The sequence below is a fragment of the Aedes albopictus genome, chromosome 2 (assembly GCF_035046485.1).
Source record: "Aedes albopictus strain Foshan chromosome 2, AalbF5, whole genome shotgun sequence".
Taxonomy (NCBI): Eukaryota; Metazoa; Arthropoda; class Insecta; order Diptera; family Culicidae; genus Aedes; species Aedes albopictus.
Window position 1 is genome coordinate 407,389,144 of NC_085137.1, and position 26,659 is coordinate 407,415,802.

General features: G+C 38.6%; 2 protein-coding genes and 1 long non-coding RNA gene across 3 annotated transcripts; all 3 read left to right on the top strand.

Moving 5' to 3' along the window:
* The first annotated feature begins 775 nt into the window (after window positions 1–775).
* Window positions 776–1,974, top strand: LOC134287312 (uncharacterized). Its single transcript, XR_009997212.1, has 3 exons — window positions 776–1,043; window positions 1,109–1,378; window positions 1,445–1,974. It is a non-coding gene; the product is annotated as an uncharacterized LOC134287312 (long non-coding RNA).
* An 8,248-nt stretch (window positions 1,975–10,222) lies between these two features.
* On the top strand, window positions 10,223–12,500 carry LOC109415907 (uncharacterized). The gene is made up of 3 exons (XM_062848541.1): window positions 10,223–10,237; window positions 11,982–12,299; window positions 12,357–12,500. The coding sequence occupies exons 1-3, from the start codon at window positions 10,223–10,225 to the stop codon at window positions 12,498–12,500; spliced, it is 477 nt and encodes a 158-aa protein (XP_062704525.1).
* A 1,541-nt stretch (window positions 12,501–14,041) lies between these two features.
* LOC109408788 (ATPase ASNA1 homolog) lies at window positions 14,042–16,023 on the top strand. Its single transcript, XM_019682201.3, has 5 exons — window positions 14,042–14,189; window positions 14,255–14,381; window positions 14,441–14,740; window positions 15,112–15,370; window positions 15,432–16,023. The coding sequence occupies exons 2-5, from the start codon at window positions 14,269–14,271 to the stop codon at window positions 15,786–15,788; spliced, it is 1,029 nt and encodes a 342-aa protein (XP_019537746.1). The 5' UTR covers window positions 14,042–14,189; window positions 14,255–14,268; the 3' UTR covers window positions 15,789–16,023.
* Window positions 16,024–26,659: the final 10,636 nt, after the last annotated feature.

The following is a 26,659-nucleotide window of genomic DNA, read 5'->3' on the forward strand; positions in this document are numbered from 1 at the left end:
AATCGATTTACTCAAATTTGGCTTATTGGGCCGAACTATGGGATTGCGTCAAAAGAACTCAATTTTGGGTAGTTTGGCGGCTCCGTGCACAGTTCGCAATGAGTTCAGGCCAAACATTTCAATAGGTCCTATCTGCATTTGAGAGGCTCTCTTTGTTCAGGGAAGATTCAAATATTACGTTCATCATTTTCCGGGATTTCAGACCACCCTCCTCCCGCTCCCTCTCCCTTCTGTCACGCATTTTCCCTATACCTAATACACGTACTGTCACACTTTTGTTGACAACCCCCCCTCCCCCAAATATTGGACGTAATTATTGAACGTTCCCTCACTTTCTCTTTCAATTATTGCAATGTAATGGTACACTTTTCAGCTATTTTTTCCAGTACAAATCAAAAGACAATTGTTTTGACCATCGTTCTATGCAAGGAGACAATCATAATACAAATAAACAGCTGAGATATTAACGAAAGAGAGGGAAACCAAAGAGAGCCTCTTTTCTGCAGATAGGACCTTTAGGCATGTTTGGCCTAAGTTCTCGCGTTTAGTTTCATACGGGTGTATCTACAATGATCGATTTTCTTTTTGGGTTAGGGTTCATTCAAATATTACGTAACGCAATAGGGGGAGGGAGGGGGTCTGACGTCGTGTTACGCTTCATACAAAATTTAAAAAAAATTCATACAAAAGTTGTTACGTGGGGGAGGGAGGGGGTCTAAAATTGTCAAAATACGATGTAGTTGTATTCTCAAGATACGAGCGCGACGGTATACACTACAAAAAAGCAATGATTTTATTTATGTGTGGTAACACATAGTCGACTGAATACGTTCATTCCGACGTTTATAAACGCCACACATAAATTTTGTTATTGAGATCAATACACTTCTATTAGTTATTCCTTATAGTAAAATTCTATAAAAGATCACACCTTATTACAATATGTCATGAATGAACCCGCGCCCCACGTGAACTTTGTTGTTGTTGTTGTTGTTCTTCAATTTTTTCAAGATGGACGAGGTGGATGCTGAAAACTTGTGCGGGTAAGTATTTAATCATTGATATTATATTAAATAATGTCATATCACATTATTTGATCATATTCCAGGATGTCGAATAGCATCCCAGTATGGATAGCGTGCATCTCAGTGGGTAGTTCAGAAAGACCAACACTACACAGCGAAAATAGGGTTCATTCACAAATTTCATAACGCCTTTCCTGACACCCACCCACCCCTTCGTAATACTATTTATATGGAGAAAAATTTTATTTGTTTGGGCTGTAACACCATGAAGGACACTCACCCACCCCCTCCAGCGTTATGACATTTGTGAACAAGCCCATACTGTGCAGCGCTTTGTCCTCGTGTGAGAAGTTGTTAGTTGTGCTAGAAGTTGTATTTGATTAATATAAAATCTTATTTAAATATAATAAATATTGCAGTTGACTAGTCATCGGCAAGTTTCCAGCTGTTAATCCACAATACGATGAAACCCTCGATGAAACCATCAGCAATTTCAACGCCACAAGCGGCACTAAACAACCCCTCTTCTGCTGCTCGTACATCCGGCAAGCGACTTCAAGACTTATTCCATTGTCCGAGATCATGTCAACAAGTTTGGTTCATGTATATTTTAGGATGTGAATAAACGCAAGAATATTTCATTGAACTTTGTGTAACGAATCATAAACTAAATAGGAAACACCTAGAGGCAGAAGAATATTCATTACATCGGCTAAATAGAAGAAATAAGTCAAGAGCAATATAAAGTAAATACTAAAGTCTTCAATTTAATAAGGGCGACACATACTGTTGATAAGTTGATAGTTCATCTGAAGGTATGTGTAAGGCACATGCACCTTATTTGTAAAATCTAATTGCAAAAATCTATAGAAGCTGACACATACTAACAATATGGAAATTTCTCTCAGTGAACGTCGGACGTAGTGCGCTGTTATATATAACGTATATATAACCTCCCAAGTAACCATTAAGCCGTAAAAATGGCATTAAGTCGGCTCTATAGTCGAATGTAGAACCTGGCTAACAGAGCTAATTGGTTCTATATCCTCTTATAGAGCTGCTCAAAAGCCACTTTTGGCGAATTATTCGGCTGATATACGGCCAACTTTAAAATATCGTACCAAGTCTCTAGAGCGAAAGTTGTCAAAAGTGAGACAAAGAAAAAAGAAAAAAATATTTTGTTTATCTCCTGTTCTTTTCTAACTTCCTTCGCTTCCATTGAAGTTGCTTTTTTGCTACTTCATCCAGATTCTAGCTGTTGTCCTCCGGGTTCCTGACCAAGTCCAAGTCTGTTGCCTTTCTCATCTGCTCCACCAATGCACCATGGGAATGGTGTGATCAAACTAGTATTTAAACCATGAAAAACAAAACAGTTTGGGCATTTCGAGGGCTGAAAATGATATGGGATGAGGATGATTCAGTGGTAAGCTTGGTGGTGACGAACGCAGGAAATGAAGCAGGAGAAGCAATGTTTATATAAATTTTCGGGAAACGTTTCAGAAGAATAGGGAAACGAGCTGGAGTTTGTCTTGATTGAAAAAAATTGAATAATTAACATAACCAGATTCCATTATCTATTTAACAACACCATTCCGATAAACATTCCAACAACAAAAATAATCCCGTTCCGCCAATCCCGTCCGACTTGGATGTTTAAAATGTATTGATCATGACCGACTCGAGCCTGTTTTGGTCGAAATCTATTTTGATTGATATAAACGTCATGTGCTCCAAGCCCTGTGACAGCACTGACAAACTTCTTTACAGCTTGTAGGCTTTATATAGGCTTACAGGGCTTAATTTAGTTCTTACTGGTTATAGTTCCCATAAGCATTAGGAATGCTTATATAGAGCTATTTAGCACTGAAAAGCTGTTTAATGGCTGTTATAATGCTCAGAACAGTGCTTAGTGGTTACCTGGGCTGTATAATATATTGTAAAAATCTTATTTACAATTCACTGTATGGCAAGCTGTATGGTGTCCCCGCATAACAAAAAACAACTTGACAAACAGTTCAAACGTTATGTAAGCTGTTTATAGTATTGTTAACGTTTGAGTTAATGTTACCCTATAATTTATCAATATTGATTTCCACCAGCGAAAATATATAGAACTAATTTTCAACCATCTCTCAAACTGTTGATGTCTAATAAATTGTACACTTATAATTTCAAATGGTTCATTCCAAGATAGCTTGCAACGGAAAACATTAAATAATGGTCACCGAACAATCACACAATCTGTTACCGTGTAACATATAGTTCAAAGACAATTATGTATGGTCCATACCGAAAGCACACCAATGATGATGCCACGCACACATTTGAGAAGATTATTGTTCTGCATTAAATGGACTGTTTCTGTTACTGTTAAAAACGTTCTGTGTGCGTGTTATCAAGTTTTGCCTAGCTCTGGTTGATTTGGATAACCTAGCGCCCAATGTTTACTTTCATGCGTGACAAAAAAGGAAACTGTAACTGTTCTAGTGGCAAATAAATATTCAGAATCTAAGGTGGTAAGTAGTACAATTATTTATTACCGATATTCAGTAACAAATCTTTGATTTTATTTATAGAAAAACAACGTTCACTGACGACTTTACCATACCGCCTGGGACCTCCACACGCTCCCGAAACCCCCATCGAACGACTCCAATCGTTCCGGAAGCCGATAATCCATCCCTTCTGGTCCTCTACGGAAGGTCTACGCAGATTATCAACGGAGTCACAATGACCAGCTGCAACGAGAGCTGCAAGATCCGGCGTTCAACATCAATTATTATTATTATTAATATTTATTAAAGACACTTTACCACTTATGTGGCATTCGTGTCTGAACATCAATTAGGTAGGATTCCCGGATACTCCGGCACAACCATATAGAAAGTTCAGTGTTACGCGTTTTCGGATGTATTTTATGTTCATAGCCTAAGTAATCAATAAAACATGGTGCACTATTTAAAATTTGTAGCAAATTATTTTGAGTGTTTCCGAATGGATCACTAAAATAACTAAAACGACCGCTATGAAATGAATAGATAGCGCCACCGTAGCCTTGTGTGTTTGACGTAACTCGACTGCTGTCACTGTGTAACCGTCCATATACGGTGGCGCTTTTGTTTTGGTGCGGAGAGTGGCGGAAAAGTCGGCTTCAATGATCCATTGGGTACTTTATTTTTCTCTTTAGGTTCGAATGCAAAAGAACAGTATAGAATAGTGTTCATAGCCATATAAGCACAATATGATTTACAGTTATTCTACACGCAGAAAAATAGCGCTTGTTTAAAACAATAAAATGCATGGTTGATTTTCAAACTGAGAATTTATTCATTTCAAAGTTATATTTAATTGTTTTCATTTAGAGTTTATCGATAGAAACAACCGATTAGCATCATTTCATATAATGTCAAAAATTTCATTTCAGGCCAAACATTTCAATAGGTCCTATCTGCATTTGAGAGGCTCTCTTTGTTCAATTTCTCTTTCAATTATTGCAATGTAATGGCACACTTTTCAACTATTTTTGCAGTACAAATCAAAAGACGATTGTTTTGACCATCATTCAATGCAAGGAGACAATCATAATACAAAGAAACAGCTGAGATATTAACGAAAGAGAGGGAAACGAAAGAGAGCCTCTCTTCTGCAGATTGGACCTTTAGACATGTTTGGCCTGATTTGTTTCAACAAAATAAAAACCATAAACATGGTCCTAAAGCACTCACACATCTATAAAATGCTTACCCCAACATCGCCACAACGAAGAAGGTGCAGCAAATCCATCACGCCAACTTCCAAGTGCAGCTTTGGCCGTGATGGATAACGCGCAGGTACTCACGACAGCATCCACAAAAAGTTGATCGGTTTCGCCTTTTTTGTCTTTTTTTAGTCGTTCTCCTCCCCATCTGCTTACCGACGGTCTAAAAATAGATTTCCGAGATGCCGCAGCTGCTGTCGTCACCAACACAATCACATTCCGGGTTTGTTAGTGGCAAAAGTGCTGTCGTTTGAATCAATCCATTAATTCATGTTGAAAATACCATATCTCTGTTTGTTTTAACAAACTGTCAAAAATTTTGACAAATGAAAATATTTGTATTATCAAACAATAGAACATGTCCAGCTTAAACTAGAAATCAGTTTGTCGCTATAGTAAACTGAAAAATCGGTTGATTTGAACTAGAATTTAGTTGTGTTTACAATTTATTTTTCTGCGTGTACTATGGAGAACTATATTTCACCTGTTATACATACATTCTTTGTTTTTCTTCCGAATTTATGGTTAAACTATTCTCTAACCATTTTCTATGCAGTGAATTGTCTGAAAAACTGGATAATATATTCCCAAGTAACCACAAGCATTTTATCATAACATTAATTCAATCGTATTATAGTTTAGCTAATGCAAGATAACTTTTATTCTACATCTGTCAAGTAATGAAGCGTTACATCTACATTATGAAAGCATTGAAGCATTATGGGATTTTGACAGTTCGGTATAGTTCTATAGGGCCGTTGTTTAATGCTTCATTGCATTATCATGTTAAAAGCTTTATGGCAAGCAATAACCCGGTCAACCATTTCACAAATGTCGTTAAAGTTCTTTACCAAAATATAAAGAATAACGTCGACTATTCTTTACTGATTATTACTTTACATATATTCAAACAACTTCATCGATCGATAACGAAACTTGAAAAATGTCCTTTATCGGTCAAAAGATAAAAACCTTTACCGAAACGTAACTTAATTTCGTTAAATTTCATGTTGTCGCTTGAACTTTGGTTTTCTTCATGAATATTTATCGCAACATATTCAATTTCCGATATCAACGTAACTTTGCATATTGATATCGAAGAACAAAGATTAGTCACGACACTCCTTTACTGTTCTGTTCGGTATCGTTGGGTGAAGCTGAGTAAAGGTGTTCTGATATCTCATATGACAGGAGCAATGTTTTGGTTTTGCTCGAATTAGAAAAAAATAAAATGAAACCAAGGATAAATCAAGACGGTTACTCCTTGGATTTCTCCGAGCACAAAAATTCCTTGGAAAATGCTTCCTAGGTCCGGATTAGGCCACAGCTCACCGGATTGCTCCCCGGGATAGCAGCATCAGCAGAAATACATATTGGTAGGTATTCTGGCCATTTTATTGGCAGTAAGAAGCCACCGCCGTGTTGCGTTATTTCCGTTCACCGGCAAAACTCACTCCGTTAGGGAACCCTGTGAAAGATCCGAACTTTATTTGATTAATTATGATTATGATTACAGTAGACGTTCGATAAGTGCAACGTGTTTACGTTTTAGTTATCGAATGAAATTCGCTAACTGCAACAACTGACAACGTCAAATTGCTGTCATTTGGCGTCGAACGCAGCCAAATTCCCTTCAGAAACGCCACAATGCAACTAAAAGTGCATCGGGGTCCTGCTGTCATTTTGTTTTTGACGGATGGCGGTGCGATAACTGCAAAATTGTTGCACTTACCGGACTTGCAGTTAAAAAGCATTGCAGTTAAACCGTTTGCACCGAGCGAACGTCTACTGTATTTAATTATTTGATTAATTATGGTTTCTCAATATGATGTTTATTCAGTTAGTCAAAGCCGGATACATGTTTTAATAATTCTGTTGTGGCTTTGGAAACTGCTAAAGGCTAGTAATTTGTTGGGTATTTGAATGCATTTGGCCACCCATTATCATTGTAATTCCGGGTGACTCAGTAAGTAACTATATAAACATAATATCTCCCAGTTCCTATAAATGTAAGTTCAATTCCCAATTTAGGAAATGATAACAAAAAAAAATCATAATAAACATGAACAGGAAGAGTGGGTGGTGGGTGAGGTGGCTGTTTTTTTAGCTTTTTTGAATGATTATGGCAGGTCGATAAAGTAGAACCCACTATTTTTAATATCGATGTGTCGTCAAAAATATTTATCAATCGATATCGAAGTAACTTGGTTGTTATTTAAATTTCTTTATGAAACGATGTCGATCGCTATCGATTTTCGGTATGAACGTCTTTAAAGGTCGTTATAAAGAAATGTAAAGATTTTTAAAGAAATGGTTGATCGGGAATGCAAGCATTTATTACTTTATATATGCCTTTACTAAGGCTTCCATCACTGTAAACAGAAAAAAAACACTCAGTTCGAAGAAAAAAAACTGTTAAACATTTTTAGAAACAGAACCATTGAAAAGAAAGGAAAACAAACCCAAATTTTCATGGACTGCTGCGTAGCACTTAGGTTATCATGCTCAGATGTTGCTGTTTGAAAATTTTCTGGTTGGGATCCCGGTCAACCATTTCACAAATGTTGTTAAAGTTCTTTACCAAAATATAAAGAATAACGTCGACTATTCTTTACTGATTATTACTTTACATATATTCAAACAACTTCATCGATCGATAACGAAACTTGAAAAATGTCCTTTATCGGTCAAAAGATAAAAACCTTTACCGAAACGTAACTTAATTTCGTTAAATTTCATGTTGTCGCTTGAACTTTGGTTTTCTTCATGAATATTTATCGCAACATATTCAATTTCCGATATCAACGTAACTTTGCATATTGATATCGAAGAACAAAGATTAGTCACGACACTCCTTTACCGTTCTGTTCGGTATCGTTGGGTGAAGCTGAGTAAAGGTGTTCTGATATCTCATATGACAGGAGCAATGTTTTGGTTTTGCTCGAATTAGAAAAAAATAAAATGAAACCAAGGATAAATCAAGACGGTTACTCCTTGGATTTCTCCGAGCACAAAAATTCCTTGGAAAATGCTTCCTAGGTCCGGATTAGGCCACAGCTCACCGGATTGCTCCCCGGGATAGCAGCATCAGCAGAAATACATATTGGTAGGTATTCTGGCCATTTTATTGGCAGTAAGAAGCCACCGCCGTGTTGCGTTATTTCCGTTCACCGGCAAAACTCACTCCGTTAGGGAACCCTGTGAAAGATCCGAACTTTATTTGATTAATTATGATTATGATTATTTAATTATTTGATTAATTATGGTTTCTCAATATGATGTTTATTCAGTTAGTCAAAGCCGGATACATGTTTTAATAATTCTGTTGTGGCTTTGGAAACTGCTAAAGGCTAGTAATTTGTTGGGTATTTGAATGCATTTGGCCACCCATTATCATTGTAATTCCGGGTGACTCAGTAAGTAACTATATAAACATAATATCTCCCAGTTCCTATAAATGTAAGTTCAATTCCCAATTTAGGAAATGATAACAAAAAAAAAATCATAATAAACATGAACAGGAAGAGTGGGTGGTGGGTGAGGTGGCTGTTTTTTTAGCTTTTTTGAATGATTATGACAGGTCGATAAAGTAGAACCCACTATTTTTAATATCGATGTGTCGTCAAAAATATTTATCAATCGATATCGAAGTAACTTGGTTGTTATTTAAATTTCTTTATGAAACGATGTCGATCGCTATCGATTTTCGGTATGAACGTCTTTAAAGGTCGTTATAAAGAAATGTAAAGATTTTTAAAGAAATGGTTGATCGGGATATGAAGACAATCAGATGCTGAGGGAACAAAACTTATGTGGGGTATAGGTTTCCTTATTTAACATAGTGCTCCGATTTCTTAAAAGAAAGGATAAAACCGCTGTTTGTATTGTTCCTAATTTATTGTGCTTTTTGAGCACATATGAAAACAAAAACAACAGAATCAACACAGACAAATTTATATCTTTATATTATCTTCGTTTGTGGAATCAATCGGTTCTGTAATCGCTTGTTTTCGACTAGGATGAGTTTGGAAAAGTAAGATAACTGATAGCATGCCGACCCCATCACAACTTTTAGAGCTGCTGAAAACACAACTCAATAAGGCATGAGATGAGTAAACGTTATCTTATGTTGCACATTTTTCCAGGTGCAAAATACATTTTCATCGTAACACACAGCGTTAGCGCGTCCGACTTCCATCGTGGTCCAGTTTCAGCAGTCTTGGTTCAATTCCCGAAATAGAATAAAAAATCAGAGTGAGAGTATCGGAACAGGTATGGGTAGATAAAAACGAGGATAAAAATAGATTGAAAAATGACAAAAATACTTTTTTCCTTTTGTTGACATGATGCTTTAAGAGCAACATTAACGGCGGCTACTATTCGAGCAACCCGCGCAGCGCTACCATTTTGCCTTATCCACCCTTTTCCACACCGTTAGCAATCAAATTAGTCACCCTGATTCGTATCGGGAGGGTTGTCATATTCTTATTGCATTTTTAGCAGCGCAACTGTCGCGCTGTTATATTTGGTCACCCACCCATAGCGCTACTATTTTGCGAGTGCATCTAGCAGCGACCGGTAAAGTTTGCTGCAATGATGGAGGGCTACCAAACGGGGTATAGAAGCGCACCGTTAAAGGTGCTCTAAGAGCAACATTAACGGCGGCTACTATTCGAGCAACCCGCGCAGCGCTACCATTTTGACTTAACCACCCTTTTCCACACCGGTAGCAATCAAATTAGTCACCCTGATTCGTATCGGGAGGGCTGTCATATTCCCATAGAATTTTTAGCAGCGCAACTGTCCCGCTACTATATTTGGTCACCCACCCATAGCGCTACTATTTTGCGAGCGCATCCAGCAGCGACCGGTAAAGTTTGCTGCAATGATGGAGGGCTGCCAAACGGGGTATAGAAGCGCACCGTTAAAGGTGCTCTAAGTATACATTCCATACGATTTCATTGCATTAGCTATATGGCACAAGCATTTTATATGCTTTAGCAATCACCACAGTAAAGCTTGCTTTAAATCAACGATAGTAGCGCCACTTTCGACTTTAAACCTACTTTAATGGTACCTAAATGACAAAACAACTTTATATCGCATGTCATATAATACACTATAAAGCGAAAATAATGCTCTTTATCCAGCGTCATGGTTACTTGGGTTGACCGTATCCTTTACTGTATTGCGAAAAATTTGTTCGGGAAAACGAGCGATTTTTAATGATAACCAATCTTAACCGCCTATTCCACATACTGTAAATTGGCGGATTACCATTCGTCAAACTGACAAATATGTACCTGGAATAGGCCTTTTCAGCTGACAGCTTCGTGTATGCCACTGTTTACAACCGCCGAACAAAGGCGCAAACGCTAAACTGTCATTCTCATAGGAGAACTGTCAAAGGCCAGAAAAATCAGCTGATTTTAGACGTCAAATGAAAAGGCCTATGGTTAGTTTACTGTTATCTGCAACAGTTTGAAAAATGACAATTTTTAATGGTCATCTACAGTATGAGAAACGTTGCATTTACAGTTTGTGATTATGCGGGTCTACATTACATCTTATTGTTTTTGTATTTTTATTTTTACAGGCATGTCTATTGCTTGGTCTATTGTAAAAATATGGTTCTAAATAGTACTGTTACAATACAACGTTCGGTTTTTCTACTGTATTTTTTATTCGGGATGCCAAATGACTTTTTATGCCGAATGAAATAGACCCGACTCTGGCGATGGTTGCACCCGCGACGGATTCAAATCCGTTCGATAACGGGGAAAATCGACAACTAGATTGAGTTTAAATAAGGTCGAAAGTAACATGAGAGAGTTCTCTTCATCGACTCTCTCTTCTTGAAATTAAGGCTCAAATGAAAATCGCATATTATCCAAATCTGGAAATGCACTTTTCTCCACAATGACGAAAAAGCGAACAAAACCAGCGTGTCCAATTGTCATGATTGACCAAATAAATAATCGGACATTCTTATTTTCTTCGATTTGTTGATCATTTTGAGAAAAAGTGCTTTTTTAGTTCTGGAACATTTGCCATTCTCAATTGAGCCTTAAAGTGACAAGATGCAAGTATTGTTGAACTTTTTGGTCATAAATCGCTATAGGTTGCGATGCAATCTAGCGTCTAAGTGTAAAAAAGTTCGATTGAATTTGCATCTTGTCACTTTAATTTGCAGAAGAGAGAGTCGATGAACACGCTAAGATCAGTTTACCTATTTTTCTAAAATATGGGTAAATTTTATTCAAATTTGCGTAAACTTTACGCAAATATGGGTAAATAAAACTCATATTTTGGAAAAGTGCACAACCTCATTTATAGGTAATATTAACCTATATTTGGGTTACAATTACTCATATTTGTGTCCACATTACCCATATTTGAGTTTTGTTAACCTATATTTGAGTATCATTTACGCATATTTGCGGTTGTGCACTTTTTGGAAAAAAGGTAAACTGATCTAAGCGTGAAGAGAACTCTCTCATGTTACTTTCGCCCTTATTTAAACTCAATCTACACTCAGAAGAAAATCAAAACTAAATAGTATAAATCCCACTCTAAATCCATTTCGCCTGGTTGACCCCAGGCTTTGTATATATGCAGTTTATACGCCCAAAGTATAACTTTTACATATACGTTCGCGAGTATAACTTCACTATATTTAAGCTAGATTAGTCAGGATTTAGTTTAAAATGCTTGGAAATTGTTTATTTTTGGAAGAAAAATGAAAACGACGAATAATAAATTTACATTTTAGATCAATATTTTATTCACTACATACACTCAGAAATATATTTATTTGGAGAAAGTTTAAAATTTAATCAATTTTGTCATTTTTCAAGATTACACATATCCTAGTATAAACTGTATACTAGCGAGGTGTATAAACTTATACTATTTCAGTATTACAGTAGTTTAGTTTTGCCGTCGTATACAGTCCGCAGCGATTAGCGTGATATCATGTCCAATTTTATATTGAGCGTTAAGAACTTCAATTAAATTGAATTCCCACAGTTATCATTGCAAAAAGGTAAGAAACTATTGAACTACTTTCCCGACAACTGAGCGAAGAAATTGGGAGCATATGTTGACTCCGCATTATGCCGTTATTTCATAGAAAACCGTGACCGAAAGAAACCGACCGAGCGCGGCTTTTCGTGGAATTTGCACAAAGCTGGTGGTAGAGGCGACCGGTGGTAGGGACATCATGGCAGCAGCAGCCGAAAGGATTCCGTGTCTATCGGACGAAAGATATAATCAGGGACATAATCTGGTGGTGCAGCGCCAAACACGATCGGTACGAGGACATTGTCAAGTATAGCCGGAACATCAACATCGAGAGGAATCGAATAATCTTCCTGCTAGATCCTGAAGATGTCGAACATTTCCATCGCTTCCATAGTCCTACACCGATTAGGAAACCTTCCACACGAGAGATCCGATGTGCTGCTTTCTTGAAATGTGCAACTTTGAAAGTGGATCTGCTGGATGTGAAAATGATGGTATGCACAAAGTATTGCCAATGGATGTCGTTAATTAAAAATTCCTTAATTTTGTAGGAACTTCCGCGGATTTCGAACGATCAGGCTGCACTCCACATGTCTCACGAATCTGGGAGTGTCGGCGGAATCAGAATCCACCAAACGAATGGAACCAGATCGCACGCTCAATTGCTCTCCGTGATATGTACCTACATGGTTTAATTTAATTGAATAAAGCTTTACGTGCTTGTTTCCTTGTGTCAGAATGTTTGCTTTTATTTTATTTTTTTTTTCAATAAAAAGGAATATAAACACAACAAACCCAATCATTTTCAAATTAAATCCAAGTTAAACTAGCCACGATATAGCGTACTTATACTCGAATACGTTTATATCAAAGTTATACTGAGCTTGTATATCCAGCAAATAAACGGTGTCTGGGGTCAACCAGGCGAATAGTGATTTAGTGTGGGATGTATACTATTTAGTATAGATTTTTTTCTGAGTGTACAATACAATTAATAATAGGCTCCTAAAGGCCTATCTCAATTTCTGCATAATTCGATCAAGCATTGATCAAAACGACATGTTTACTCATTTTTTAAGTATTCCTATTAGGTAAAGCCCATAAAATATATTTTCAAAAATTTTAATAATTTTTGCAACACTCCTTGTTTAGCACTAAATTTTGTTTACCGTGTATGTCAAACAGGAACATTTATTGTCAAAAGTGAGCCAATGTGGTGTCTTTTGCAACCCGCCGTTAACTATTCTGTTATTGTTTAAGTTCGGAAAAATTACCATTGAGATCAGAAAAGCATGCTCTTTCGTGTTATGCAGCAAAACCGGGGAAATATTTTTCATTTTAGGACCCTATTGATTAGTTGTCTCCGGAGATCAGTTTCACAGATGTTAGTTGTCCCCGTCACCGAAACCAAGCAGTGACGAACTCCATCAGCAGCAACAGGCGGACCATGTCGATTTTTCCCGGCTCACTGTCCGCTTCTTCGTCTGAAGGCGTCTTCCCTTCCACTTTTTCTGTCGGTTACTTGGGATCCTCCGACTGAACATTTTACTTCAGACGTGCTCAGAAAATGTGAGTTCCTCTACGCATCCGATGGTGATGTTCCGGCTACACTCGACGATGTGCTCTTACCGATCGTATTTGGCGTCTTGATTCCGGAAGTAGAAATGCAGCACCACCTGATTGTTTTCCGATCGGAACCGCAGGGAATCCTTTCAGCCACCGCCGCCACTATTTCTCCCAACTTGCCGATCTTCTCCACCACCAACTCCACCCAAGTTGAACCGTGCGGCCCGATGCAGGAACGGCTACTTTCTGTTACGGATTCCTACGGAATAACGAGTAAAATGCGGTGTAGGATTGTGTTCACCAATTAATCGCTGAGTTGTCGGGGAATAAGTTTAATAATTTCTTAAATACCTGATGACTGCGAAAATTAAACTTTATTATTATCTTATAAATTCCTTCTGTTTTTATTGAAACCGTTGTGGACTGCATGAATACGTCGGTAAAAATAATCTAATGTGAAACTGAATCAGTATAAGTTCGTATACCAACTCAGTATACATCTTATACTAAGATATGTGTAAACTTCGAGAATGACAAAATTGACTAAATTTTAAACCTTCTCCAAATAAATATATTTCTGAGTGTACATGTTACATGCTTTACATGTTTGTCGATAAGCCCCTTTCTAATGTTAGTGCAAACTTTCGGACTTTTGATCACAAATATTTTACTTTGGGCCGCCGAACATCAAAATCCTACTCTGATGCGTTTTGATGGATTCTGAGCTTTTGACAGCTCTTCCAGAGCCGAAGGGATTTGCAAAGTGAAATTTGGTTTCAAGTTTAACTCGAAAGCAGACGTGTTATCAGCAATATCAGGTAAAAATAGGAAATTTCTGTAGATTGCCTGCCAATTTACGATTCAAATTGCACTACTTCATCAGGGCTTTCGATCAAAATGGACACCGATTTCGAACCCCTCGCCCCAAGCCTGGAAAACATCATCGACCAGGAAACGCTCAAGTGGATCTTCGTCGGTGGAAAGGGAGGAGTTGGCAAAACAACCTGCAGGTTTGTTGAAATAATTACGTGTTTTTGTGCTATTAGTACACAAAAAATGGTTTGTACAGTTGCAGTCTGGCGGTGCAGCTGGCCAAGGTACGCGAATCGGTGCTGATCATTTCGACCGATCCGGCCCACAACATTTCCGATGCGTTCGATCAGAAGTTTACGAAAGTGCCGACCAAGGTGAACGGGTTCGACAATCTGTTTGCCATGGAGATTGATCCGAACGTAGGCTTGAACGAGCTGCCGGATGAGTACTTCGAGGGGGAGAACTCGGCGATGAAGCTTAGCAAAGGGGTATTCCAGGAGATCATAGGAGCACTGCCGGGTATCGACGAGGCGATGAGCTACGCCGAGGTGATGAAGTGAGTAGCATAGAGAGTGGTTGATTAGAGACAGGGCTGGTTGCGAGTTCACTATTTTGTAAGGCTTTACTGATGTTGAGTTCAACTTGACTTGTATTGTCGGGCCGCCACCAAACCGGACTTCGCACAATCAAGTCGCGACGCGACCCAACTCGCGACGTTTTTAAATCATGTCAAAAGTAGTGCGCATCCTTCCCGTTGTTGTCAGCAACACAGCGCACTAGATGCGAAACAGTTGCGACACTTGTAGACTAAGAAAATAACAATTTCTGATTGGATGTCGGTCTTGATTCCAACCGGAAAGACAATATGATCGTTTTAAGATCTTACACGGTAAATATGAAGAAAATCATTCCACAATTTCATTACAGGCTAGTGAAGGCAATGAACTTTTCCGTGGTGGTATTCGACACGGCTCCCACCGGTCACACCCTGCGATTGCTGTCGTTTCCCCAGGTGGTCGAGAAGGGTTTGGGAAAACTGCTTAGATTGAAAATGAAACTGGCACCGTTCATATCGCAAATGGGATCCTTGTTCGGAATGCAAGATTTCAACGCCGACACGCTGACGAGTAAACTGGAGGAAATGCTGACCATCATCCGGCAGGTGAACGAGCAGTTTCGGAATCCGGTGAGTTGTGATCAAACTGTTCGAAAGGTAGAAGTTCCTTGAGTAATTATACTTCTTTTAGGACCAAACCACATTCGTTTGCGTTTGCATCGCCGAGTTTCTGTCGCTGTACGAAACGGAGCGGTTGGTGCAGGAGCTGACCAAGTGTGGCATCGACACCCACAACATCATCGTGAATCAGTTGTTGTTCCGACGGGAGGGACAGGATCCATGTGCGATGTGTTCCGCTCGCTACAAGGTGCAGGAAAAGTACCTGGACCAGATAGCCGATTTGTACGAGGATTTCTACGTGGTTAAGCTGCCTCTGCTGGACAAGGAGGTGCGCGGCGCGGAGAATGTGAAAAAGTTTTCGGAATATCTGATCAAACCGTACTGTCCCAATGGGTCGCCGAACGAGACGCAACAGTCGGACAAATAGTAGGTATGGTAACAAGGGTTAAGAAGTACTGTGTAAAAATTCCAGTTCATCTCTTTTGTTTAGCAGCACGTGTAGGTACTATTTAAGTTTCATTGCGAAACAGTGTTTAAATTACTTAGAGGTTTAACGTGGGATTGATTTTTGCACCGTTTCGTAATCAGCAAATTAATTGATATTCTATTCGTATCAACACGAAGGCATACTTCCGGGTAACATAAATTGTACATTGAAACTATGTTCAAAATAGGTTGTCTCGTATAGAAAAGAAATCCTTGAAGCTAACGAATAGCAGAACTGCGCTTCTAGCTCTACGCCCGGCACCGACTGCCGAGTAGCTAAAAGCTAGACTTATTACTGCATGAAAACTGCGGAAACTTACTACTGCGAGACACGCGGAAGCTCAAGACAACGTTGCCAAATGAGGCAGGCTCGTTGTGACCTGCCAAAGGACTGCTGTTCTGATTGTGGTTGTTCCATCATTGAAGATAACATCTGACAGTAGGCGAATGAGTTTCACCTTATTTAAAGTTGGGATCGATCCTTCTCCGTGTCCTCTGTCGTCTCTGTTTTCTTTGTCTTCTATGCCTTCTCTGTTTCCTCTGCCTTATCTGCCTTCTCCGTTTTCTCTGTCTTTTCTGTCATCTCTGGTCCTCTCTATCGTCTCTGTCTTCTTTGTCCACTCTGCGTTATTTGTCTTATCTGTCTTCTCCGTTTTCTGCGTTATTTCTGTCTTCTCCGTTTTCTCTGTCATTGCTGTCTTCTCTGTCTCCGCTGCCTTTTCTGGTTTCCCTGTCTTCTGCGTTTTCTCTGTCTTCTTTGTCATCTCTATCTTCTTTGCCTTCTATCTTTTTTGCCTTCTCTGTCTTCTCTGTCATCTCTGGTCTTCTCTGTCTTTTCTGTTTCTCTATATTCTCTGTCTTCTCTGCTTTCTATATCTTCTTTATCTTCTCGGACGACGAAAATGGAGACGGAGCCTTCTTGACGTGCGGAACAAACGTAGCGTCGACATTGCGTCCGACCATCATCTCCTAATCGGCGAGATCCGACTGCGCATTGCTCGGATCCATCGACAGTAGGAGAAAATCTGGCCTCGGTTTAACACACGCCGACTGGATGACGCTGCGGTTAAAAGAGGTCTTTCGTCGAGGAACTAGAAAGCCGTGCTGCGGATATTCCGGAAGGTGAAAACGGAGAAGATTATTGAAGCACCTTTAAGAACGCCTTCACTGCCACCGGTGAATATAACTTGGGCGAGCTACGCACCCGGAGAAAGCAGTGGATCACAGATGATACGTGGAGGAAGATAGAAGAACGCCAAAGCCGCTATAGAGCTAGCGAAAACACGACGATACAAAGCCGTAGCCGTAGAAAGTGAAACGCAACTGTACTCAAACATATGGGGAATCGACTGGGCGCAAAGCGTCTTTAGTAAAGATACCCAAAAAGGGTGACCTGACTGTATGCGATAATCGGCGGAGCATTATGTTACTGTGTATCGTTCTCAAAGTCCTCTGCAAAGTGATCTTTAACCGGATACAGGAGAAGATTGACGCAACTCTCCGACGGCAGCAAGCAGGATTCCATGCCGGACGATCCCGTGTGGACCATATTGTCAAGCTCCGTATCATCCTGGAGCAAATCAATGATTTCCATGAGTCTCTCTACCTGGCGTCCATTGATTATGAAAAGCTTTCGACTGTCTTAATCACGGAAATATGTGGGAAGCACTCAGGCGCAAGGGTTCATTTCATTCATTTATTTTATTTAGTATTACATCAAATTCAAGATAAAACTGAATCAACAATATTAAATTTTCTCCATAATACACGGTTCGTGGCTGCCGCTCTCCATCCTCGGTCGCGCCCGATGCTCGCCAAGTCACGCTCCACCTGGTCCGCCCATCGTGCTCTCTGCGCTCCACGCCTTCTTGTGCCAACCGGATCAGTTGCAAACACCAGCTTTGCAGGGTTGTTGTCCGGCATTCTTGCAACATGCCCTGCCCACCGTATCCTTCCGGCTTTGGCCACCTTCTGGATGCTGGGTTCGCCGTAAAGTGCAGCGAGCTCGTGGTTCATTCTTCTCCGCCACACACTGTTCTCCTGCACACCGCCGAAGATCGTCCTTAGCACGCGTCGCTCGAAAATTCCCAGTGCTTGCAAGTCCTCCTCGAGCATGGTCCATGTCTCGTGCCCGTAGAGGATTACCGGTCTTATTAGCGTTTTGTACATGGTGCATTTGGTGCGTGGGTGAATCTTTTTCGACCGCAGTTTCTTCTGGAGCCCGTAGTAGGCCCGACTTCCGCTGATGATGCGCCTCCGAATTTCACGGCTCACGTTGTTGTCAGCCGTCAGTAAGGATCCGAGGTAGACGAATTCCTCCACCACCTCGAAAGTATCCCCGTCTATCGTAACATTACTACCCTGACGGATCCGGTCGTTTTCGGTTCCGCCTACCAGCATGTACTTTGTTTTTGAGGCATTCACCACCAGTCCGACCTTTGCTGCTTCGCGTTTCAGGCGGGTGTATAGCTCTGCCACCGTTCCAAATGTTCTGGCAATAATGTCCATGTCGTCCGCAAAGCACACAAATTGTCCGGATTTTGTGAAAATCGTTCCCCGGCTGTTGAGCCCGGCTCGTCGCATCACACCTTCCAGAGCGATGTTGAAAAGTAGGCAGGAGAGTCCATCACCTTGTCGCAGTCCCCGGCGCACTAAGGGGCGTTTGGCCAATCTAGCTGGCCATAAGTCATTTTTCAAAGTCACTCGTATTGTGAAAATGTGTACTGAATATGGCACATGGATAGTTATGAAATACTTCCCTATGCTCGAATTTCCATCAAACAAATCCATACAAAGTCTGCTTTAGATCAAAGCTAGGGTTGAGAAATTTTACAGTTTTCGACTAAAGTTTGTCTCTGACCATTTGGTTATGTTTTCAGTTTTTATGACCGCAAAGTCAGTTTTAATAGACAAAACATACCACAAATGTTGCAACGAGGTGATAAAACAAATCATGTTTGCAATTTTTTTAAAGTTATATACCTTGAGGCTCCCTCAAGTGAAAACAAACAAAGAAACATCTGCAGTTTTTGATTGCTGGCGATTGCTGGGTCGACACTACCTGTAACACAAGCTTTCACATCCTATTTGAGCTTAATAGAAAATCCAGCTGCGTAAAAGTGCGTAGGGGTAGGCGGGGCATAATGAGCAGCTTAAGCATTTTGCCACCAAATCCAGTAAATTAAGTGCAACCAATGTGTAATTTTATCGTTCAATCCTCATTTGAACATTAACTGACAAAAGCTAATCGTTGAAATTCCGAATAAAGTTATAAATGTAGTAGAATTTTATGTTTTTAAAAACGTATAAAATCGCGAGTTGCGTTTTGGGGGTGGGGCATAATGAGCACCCTGGGTGGGGCAGTATGATCAATATCAGTTTTGTACACAATCAAATGCTAATTGACTATTCTTGTCAATGATAAAGCATACCGGCAACCATCAATGAGAATTTGAAGGGATTACGGGGTTTAATTTGTAGGGAACTGTGGGGTTCCAATGAGTCTTCTATTGAGGAATTTTTAAACGGTGATAATATACAGATACTGAGATTTTAAAGCTAATAAATTGAAAGTTACAGACAAAACCTTACTATATGCATCAAAACAGAGAAAACCAAAATTAAAATTTGTTTGTTGAAGATGTTTACCATTTTCATTATTTTTTTCACTAGTTGCTCATTCTGCCCCACCCTACTACCAACTCTTTGAAGCATATTTTTTCAACAAAATAATTATACAAATAGTTCAAAAGTGTTACAAATACATTTCATCGGCCTAGGGAATATCAAGAAAATCGATAGATGCCCACTAAGTTGTGATTTCGATATCCAAAACCTTATTTTAGGTCACCTGATTCTTATAATATTTTCCCAGTATATGGCCACTTTACGCATTTTGATTAATATTTCAAGGTAAACGGATTTTTGACTAATGTTTTGTCATCAACTCATTAGATTTTAGATAATAAGGCTACAATCAAGCAACTTGTTTTGTTAATTTGAAGATTTACAGTGAAAATACAAGGTGCTCATTATGCCCCACCTGCTCATTATGCCCCGCCTACCCCTACTTTTGAGTAATTGACGTTTTTCTGAATGATAGCAATTGAAGAAATTGTAATTTCAGGACCATTGCATACTTTACGGCGTATTACAGTGTATAGGTCTAGCCATCTGATTTTTTAATATTTAATTCTATTTTATCAAAACCCATTCTGTTAAGCGTTTCAAGGCCATATTTTGAATCTATTTTGTTTGATTTACCAAAAATAAGTGCCAAATAGTTGAAAAATTGATTAAAATATGATTGTAGAACAGGTTGAAACGTTTAAAAAGGGAAAACACATCTACGAATTTAATTTTTGGCTTAAAAAGTCTTAATTAGCTTCTTATTCATGAACATAATTTTGAGATGGAGTTCTTTAATTATAGTTTTTGATACTCGTATACATTCTGCTGAACTGATCGATGAAATCATAGTTATTCCGTAAAGTAGGCAATTTCTCTCTTGTTATTAAAGTAATCGTTATAAAAGGTGACACTGATCATACCTTTCAACTTTAACCAACGGTCATTGCATACAAGTGAAAGTTACACGTTTCATATTAATAAAACAAGTACTGGTTTACTCAGTACATATTGAAATAACGCAAACATCTATCAATAATATTTTAGTATTTTAAAATAAGAAATGTGTTCAATAAATAATATTCGTTTATGTAAAAAATACCCTAAAAAGTGAAATGCAGCGTCCCTAAATTCGAATTTGTTGTCAAAATTCTTACAGGTAATGTACTTTTGAAGTTATTTGATAAATATATTTCTCTAAACCGTGATTTACGCCTAAAAGTAGGCAATTTCGTAAGATAGTGAAAGACTTCCTATAATATGTCGATTATATAATTGAAAAGGGCATTTATAGTTGTGTAAACCACGCTAATTGCATTCGAATGTCGTTTATGAAGTGTTCCAATGCTTATTGCGAATTAGTTTGTGAAAATCCCCTGAAAATAATATTGGCCAGCTACCCGGATAAAAACTAACCATAGGGTATTTGGTGAAAACCATTCCTGTACCATACAGTGTACCAGCTACAATATAGTGTATTGTAATGGAATGGTTCGCTAAAAGCTTTGCACATTGGTAGCTACTATACATTTACATCCGATCTTTATGTAACAATATATTATACTGTTTTTCTTACGTTTGAACCATTCACTATTCCGAAACAATCTTTTTCCGTGCATTTTTAATTATTTATTCAGTTTATGATTTTTTCCGTGCTTTGTTTTGTTGATGTTCGTGACATTTTTGTTGCAAAGGAAATGAAAGAGAAAAAAGTGAATAAGTTGAAACATCTATTTAAAGTCAATAAAATGAAGAGAAAACTGTCAAGTTCGATTCAACTATAAGTTAGGTTAAAAAGCGAAGACGAACTTATATCAGAAGTCTTTTCAGTGTCCAGTCCTTATGTTAAAAATGTCAAAGATAAATCGCATTTAATTCGGTTGTTGTACAAGGCAATTTCACATGAGAGAAGAAGAGAAAGAATAGTGTTGAACTCATCCACTGATTTACGGTAATCTGGACTGCGTCTTTCCGGGTTGACCTACATTCGTATTCCTCTCATCGCACTCTACATACCTAGCCCACCATATCTCTTGGACAGAGATGGCATGCTCCTCAGTGCGAAACGTGAGAAGAGAAAACATACACTCTACACACGACTTTCAACGAGAGCGAGGGTGAACTACGCAACTTTTTTCACACACAAACCAGCCGCTCACTCTCTGGCATCCATCAGCGGCACACTCAAAATGAGTGCTCATACAAATGATAGAACAAGCATGTTTTTCAGTTTCTGCGTGCACATTTTGTGCGCACAGAAAATGTGCACACAAAAATTCATTGAGTGCGCACTCAGTCGTGCTTCCAGTGCAATACTGTGTGTACCACAGGGAGTATGAAAGTACTATTACGCCGTCTAGTAGCAAATGCATCTGCTTGTCTAAGATATCACATAAATCACAGACAAATAGATATGTGACACTAACGAAATTTCAATCTCATATATCTCATGATCCTGATTACTTAGAGAGTTGGTGTCTTCGGCAAAGTTGTTTGGCTGGTCAAGGACTAACCGATAATAAAACTTAAGATTCAAAATTCCACCGCTAGGCGGTGCTAGTGAGTTAACAAATTTTGTTTTTCATAAATATGAGGAAAATTTGCAAAAAACTGCAACTAGCGCCGCCTAGCTGCAGAAACTTGAACCAAACGGTAATTATTCTGGAAGCCCATGATCTACTAAACAATATTGCCGAAGACACCATCTTTCTACAAAATCAGGATGCTGAGATATGCGAAATTTAAAATTTGTTTGCTCTCTAGCGCCGCCTAGCGGTAGAATTTTGAATCTCAAGCATTATTATCGGCTAGTCCTTGACCAGCCAAACAACTTTGCCGAAGACACCAACTCTCTAAGTAATCAGGATCATGAGATATATGAGATTTAAATTTCGTTAGTGTCACATATCTATTTGTCTGTGATTTATGTGATAATATCATAGACAAGCAGATGCAACACTGACAAAATTTCCATCCAATATATCTCAGGATCCTGATTACTTAGAGAGTTGGTTTCTTCGGCAAAGTAGTTCAGCTGGTCATGGGCTTTCACAATATGGGCCGTATGATTCGTGATTTCACCGCTAGGCGGCGCAAGAGAGCGTACAAATTTTACATTTCACATATCTCAGTACTCTGATTCTTTAGAATGATGGTGTCTTCGGCAAAATTGTTTGGTATATCAAGGGCTTTCAGAATAATTACCGTTTGGTTCAAGTTTCTGCAGCTAGGCGGCGCTAGTTGCAATTTTTTGCAAATTTTCCTGATATATATGAAAAACTAAATTTGTTAACTCACTAGCACCGCCTAGCGGTGGAATTTTGAATCTTAAGTTTTATTATCGGTTAGTCCTTGATCAGCCAAACAACTTTGCCGAAGACACCAACTCTCTAAGTAATCAGGATCATGAAATATATGAGATTGAAATTTCGTTGCAATTTTTTGAAAATTTTCCTGATATATTTGAAAAACTAAATTTTTTAGCTCACTAGCACAGCCTTTTGGTGGAATTTGGAACCAAAATATCCATCAACTGTAAGTACTTGACCAGCTTAAGACGTATGCTTGTCTCTGATATCACAGGATTTGATACCCCTGGTTTTGGGCTCACTGGCATGCTTTCGGTTCACCAAATGCTCAAACAACACTGACCCCTTTGAACACACTGCGTGTGCACTGAGTTCTGTTTTTTCTGCGTGTGCGCAGAAATTGCGCACTGGGATTATGATCTGCGGGCTCTCATTGCTCTCACGCAGCACTCTAATAACCCGCACAAAAACTCTGCGTGAGAGAAATTATGTACATTTTATTGTGCGTTTTTTCTCTTTCTCTTTTGTAAGAAAAATGAAAGTGAGAAGTTCAGTGAAAGATGAGCGTAAATGGGCACAGTTTCTGCGTGACATGCCATCCCTGCTCTTGGATATGCAGTCCTTAGGACACCTGGTTTACCACTTTATTTAAACATTTTATTGACTTTAAATAGATGTTTCAACTTATTCACTTTTTTCTCTTTCATTTCCTTTGCAACAAAAATGTCACGAACATCAACAAAACAAAGCACGGAAAAAATCATAAACTGAATAAATAATTAAAAATGCACGGAAAAAGATTGTTTCGGAATAGTGAATGGTTCAAACGTAAGAAAAACAGTATAATATATTGTTACATAAAGATCGGATGTAAATGTATAGTAGCTACCAATGTGCAAAGCTTTTAGCGAACCATTCCATTACAATACACTATATTGTAGCTGGTACACTGTATGGTACAGGAATGGTTTTCACCAAATACCCTATGGTTAGTTTTTATCCGGGGAATCACCTTGCTCATTATTGGCTATGTGCATTCTCCGATATTGAAATCAAAGAAAATGTTTTTTTGATTCAATAAACCCCGCGACTTAGAAATGAAGTCTCTTTGAATTTGGTTCTAATATGTGTTATTTTTCTGCGTGTGGTCTAATAACACTTAGCGCGCTAGGCATAGTTCCATCATGCCGCTCAAAGTGTTGCCACAAATAATGCTTAGTTTGCAAAACCCAGTTATCTGGCTGGTGGGACATGGGAGCCTACCCGCATAACCATGAACCGTACTAATACTGTTCACCATACTGTTCAAGACTGTTAACTACAGTATCTAAATATCATCATATAACATCCAAAGCAACAATAAACCAACAGTATCACAAACGGTTTCAACAGTGTGACAGATAGTTATCGAGCAAATAACAGTATGGGAGATAGGCGGTTAAGTTATGTTACAATAAAAAATCGCCCATTTTCTCGAACAAATTTATTCGATTACAGTTTGCCAGAAGGTCGATTTACTATCCATGTTTTACTCAGTTGACTGTTGAGCAAACAGTTCTAAAGCTGTCGGACTATAACATCGGAGTAAAATAAATAACGTATGTCTTACTGTTGTTTTATAGTGCAACTTTACTTGTAAGTACCCAGCTTGGAATATAAATAAAATTAATGCAGGATCAAAATTAAAACAAACTAAAAATAAAAGTTTAAATTTAAGCATTTATTTATTGAGTAAATAATAAAAAAAAAACGAAAATAAGTTCTATACAAAGGTTCGAAAAAAAAAAGATTTCACACTTCACTGGTGTACCCCATCATTACAGCAACACCCGAGACGACACCTTACGCCTAGGATTGACATCGACTGGCACAACACGCTCCCGCGGGTGGCGAGCATCACTCGGTCTTGCACTCGACCGGAATATAATTCATGTTTGCAGGTTAAGATCTAAAGAACGGATACTCGATCAGCTAGTCGTCCACCACTGAAGTTCATGAAATAACTCGGAAATAACATCCTTTTCCGCTCGGTGAATCCTTTGGCTGGGTTGACAAAATCTCTGATGCGCTTTTCCTCATTTTGTTCGTAAGGATCTCCTTCTGCTGCTGTGTTTTTCACCGCTATTGTGGACGTTTGCTAGAAAAGCACCGATAGAGATAAATATTGATGAAAATTTTTATATGAACCTAGATATGAACTTAAATGATAAATTGTGAAAATAACTTACCCAAATGCGGCTGAATGAACAGTAAAGTAACTAAAATTTTCAATTTTGCGTTCCTGAATCAACGTAACACAACAAACTGACGGAAAAATATGGACATTTTCCAAATCAGATCGCTCACAAACACACGCACGTGGCCAAACTGTTTGACAAACTGTCGAGCAAAAGTAATATACAGTGAGTTATGCAGGTATGAGTGTGTTGCACTTTGCCAAACATAAACCGTATGACAGATTGTGATCCTAAATTGCAACCATTTCTAGAGAAATTTCGCGTCGATATCATTCAACTATGTGTGGATATTATGTCAAGTTGTTACAATGTGATATGGTTCCCGCGATCTGTTTTTTGATGTGGTTGGCCATAGGTTTCATATTGTTCAATGTAAGTGGAACTGTTTATGATACATTAACCCCAAGAGTTGGAGGTAGTTTACTGTTTGGAAACCAACACAAACTGTAATTATCTATGCGGGATAAGCTTCAACTGTTAATGCAATCAGAGGCTACTCAGACTTAGACGAGTTTAGGTTAGTTTGGCTAGAACTGCCATTATCGAAGGAACATGACGAGATAATATAACATTATGTGGTTTATCTAATGTAAAACAATACAACATAACAAAAGAGAACCATTCCCAAAACCATAATTATATTTATAACCTGTAGTGAAATTACAATTAAAAACAATATATTTACGGTACATTTTATTGTTTGAAACCATACGTGTACCATACTATGTACGGTATATTAAAGCCCACGTATCAGTATTTCAAACAATTCATTTACAATAAAATGTATGGTTTTGTAAAAAAATATATATGGAGAAAAATATTTTTTTATATTGTTACGATACTTAACAACCCGTATAGTATATTGTAAAAATCTTATTTACAATTCACCATACAGTTGTCTACATTACATCTTATTGTTTTTGTATTTTTTATTTTTACAGTGGTGTTTATTGTAACAATATGATTCTAAATAGTACTGTTACAATACCACATTTTGTTTTTCTACTGTATTTTTTATTCGGGTAGATTGGCCAAACGCCCCTTAGTGCGGCGAGATTCGAATGAACTATATAGTTCACCCGAAACCCTTACGCAGTTTTGCACGCCGTCCATCGTTGCTTTAATCAGTCTAGTCAGCTTCCCAGGAAAGCCGTTTTCGTCCATGATTCTCCATAGCTCTGCGCGGTCGATACTGTCGTATGCCGCTTTGAAGTCGATGAACAGGTGATGCGTTGGGACCTGGTATTCACGGCATTTCTGGAGGATTTGCCGTACGGTAAAGATCTGGTCCGTTGTCGACCGGCCGTGATGAAGCCGGCTTGATAACTTCCCACGAACTCGTTTGTGTTAGGTGACAGACGACGGAAGATGATCTGGGATAGCACTTTGTAGGCAGCATTCAAAATAGTGATCGCCCTGAAGTTCTCACATTCCAAATGGTCGCCTTTCTTGTGAATGGGGCAGATTACCCCTTCCTTCCACTCCTCCGGTAGCTGTTCGGTTTCCCAGATCCTGACTATCAGCCGATGCAGATGTTATATCCTATATCTTATAACTGTACTGTAAATACTTATTAGTTTAATGCTTAGTTTAAGTTAGTTTTAAGAGATCTTTCAGGTATAATAAAAGAACACCATCAA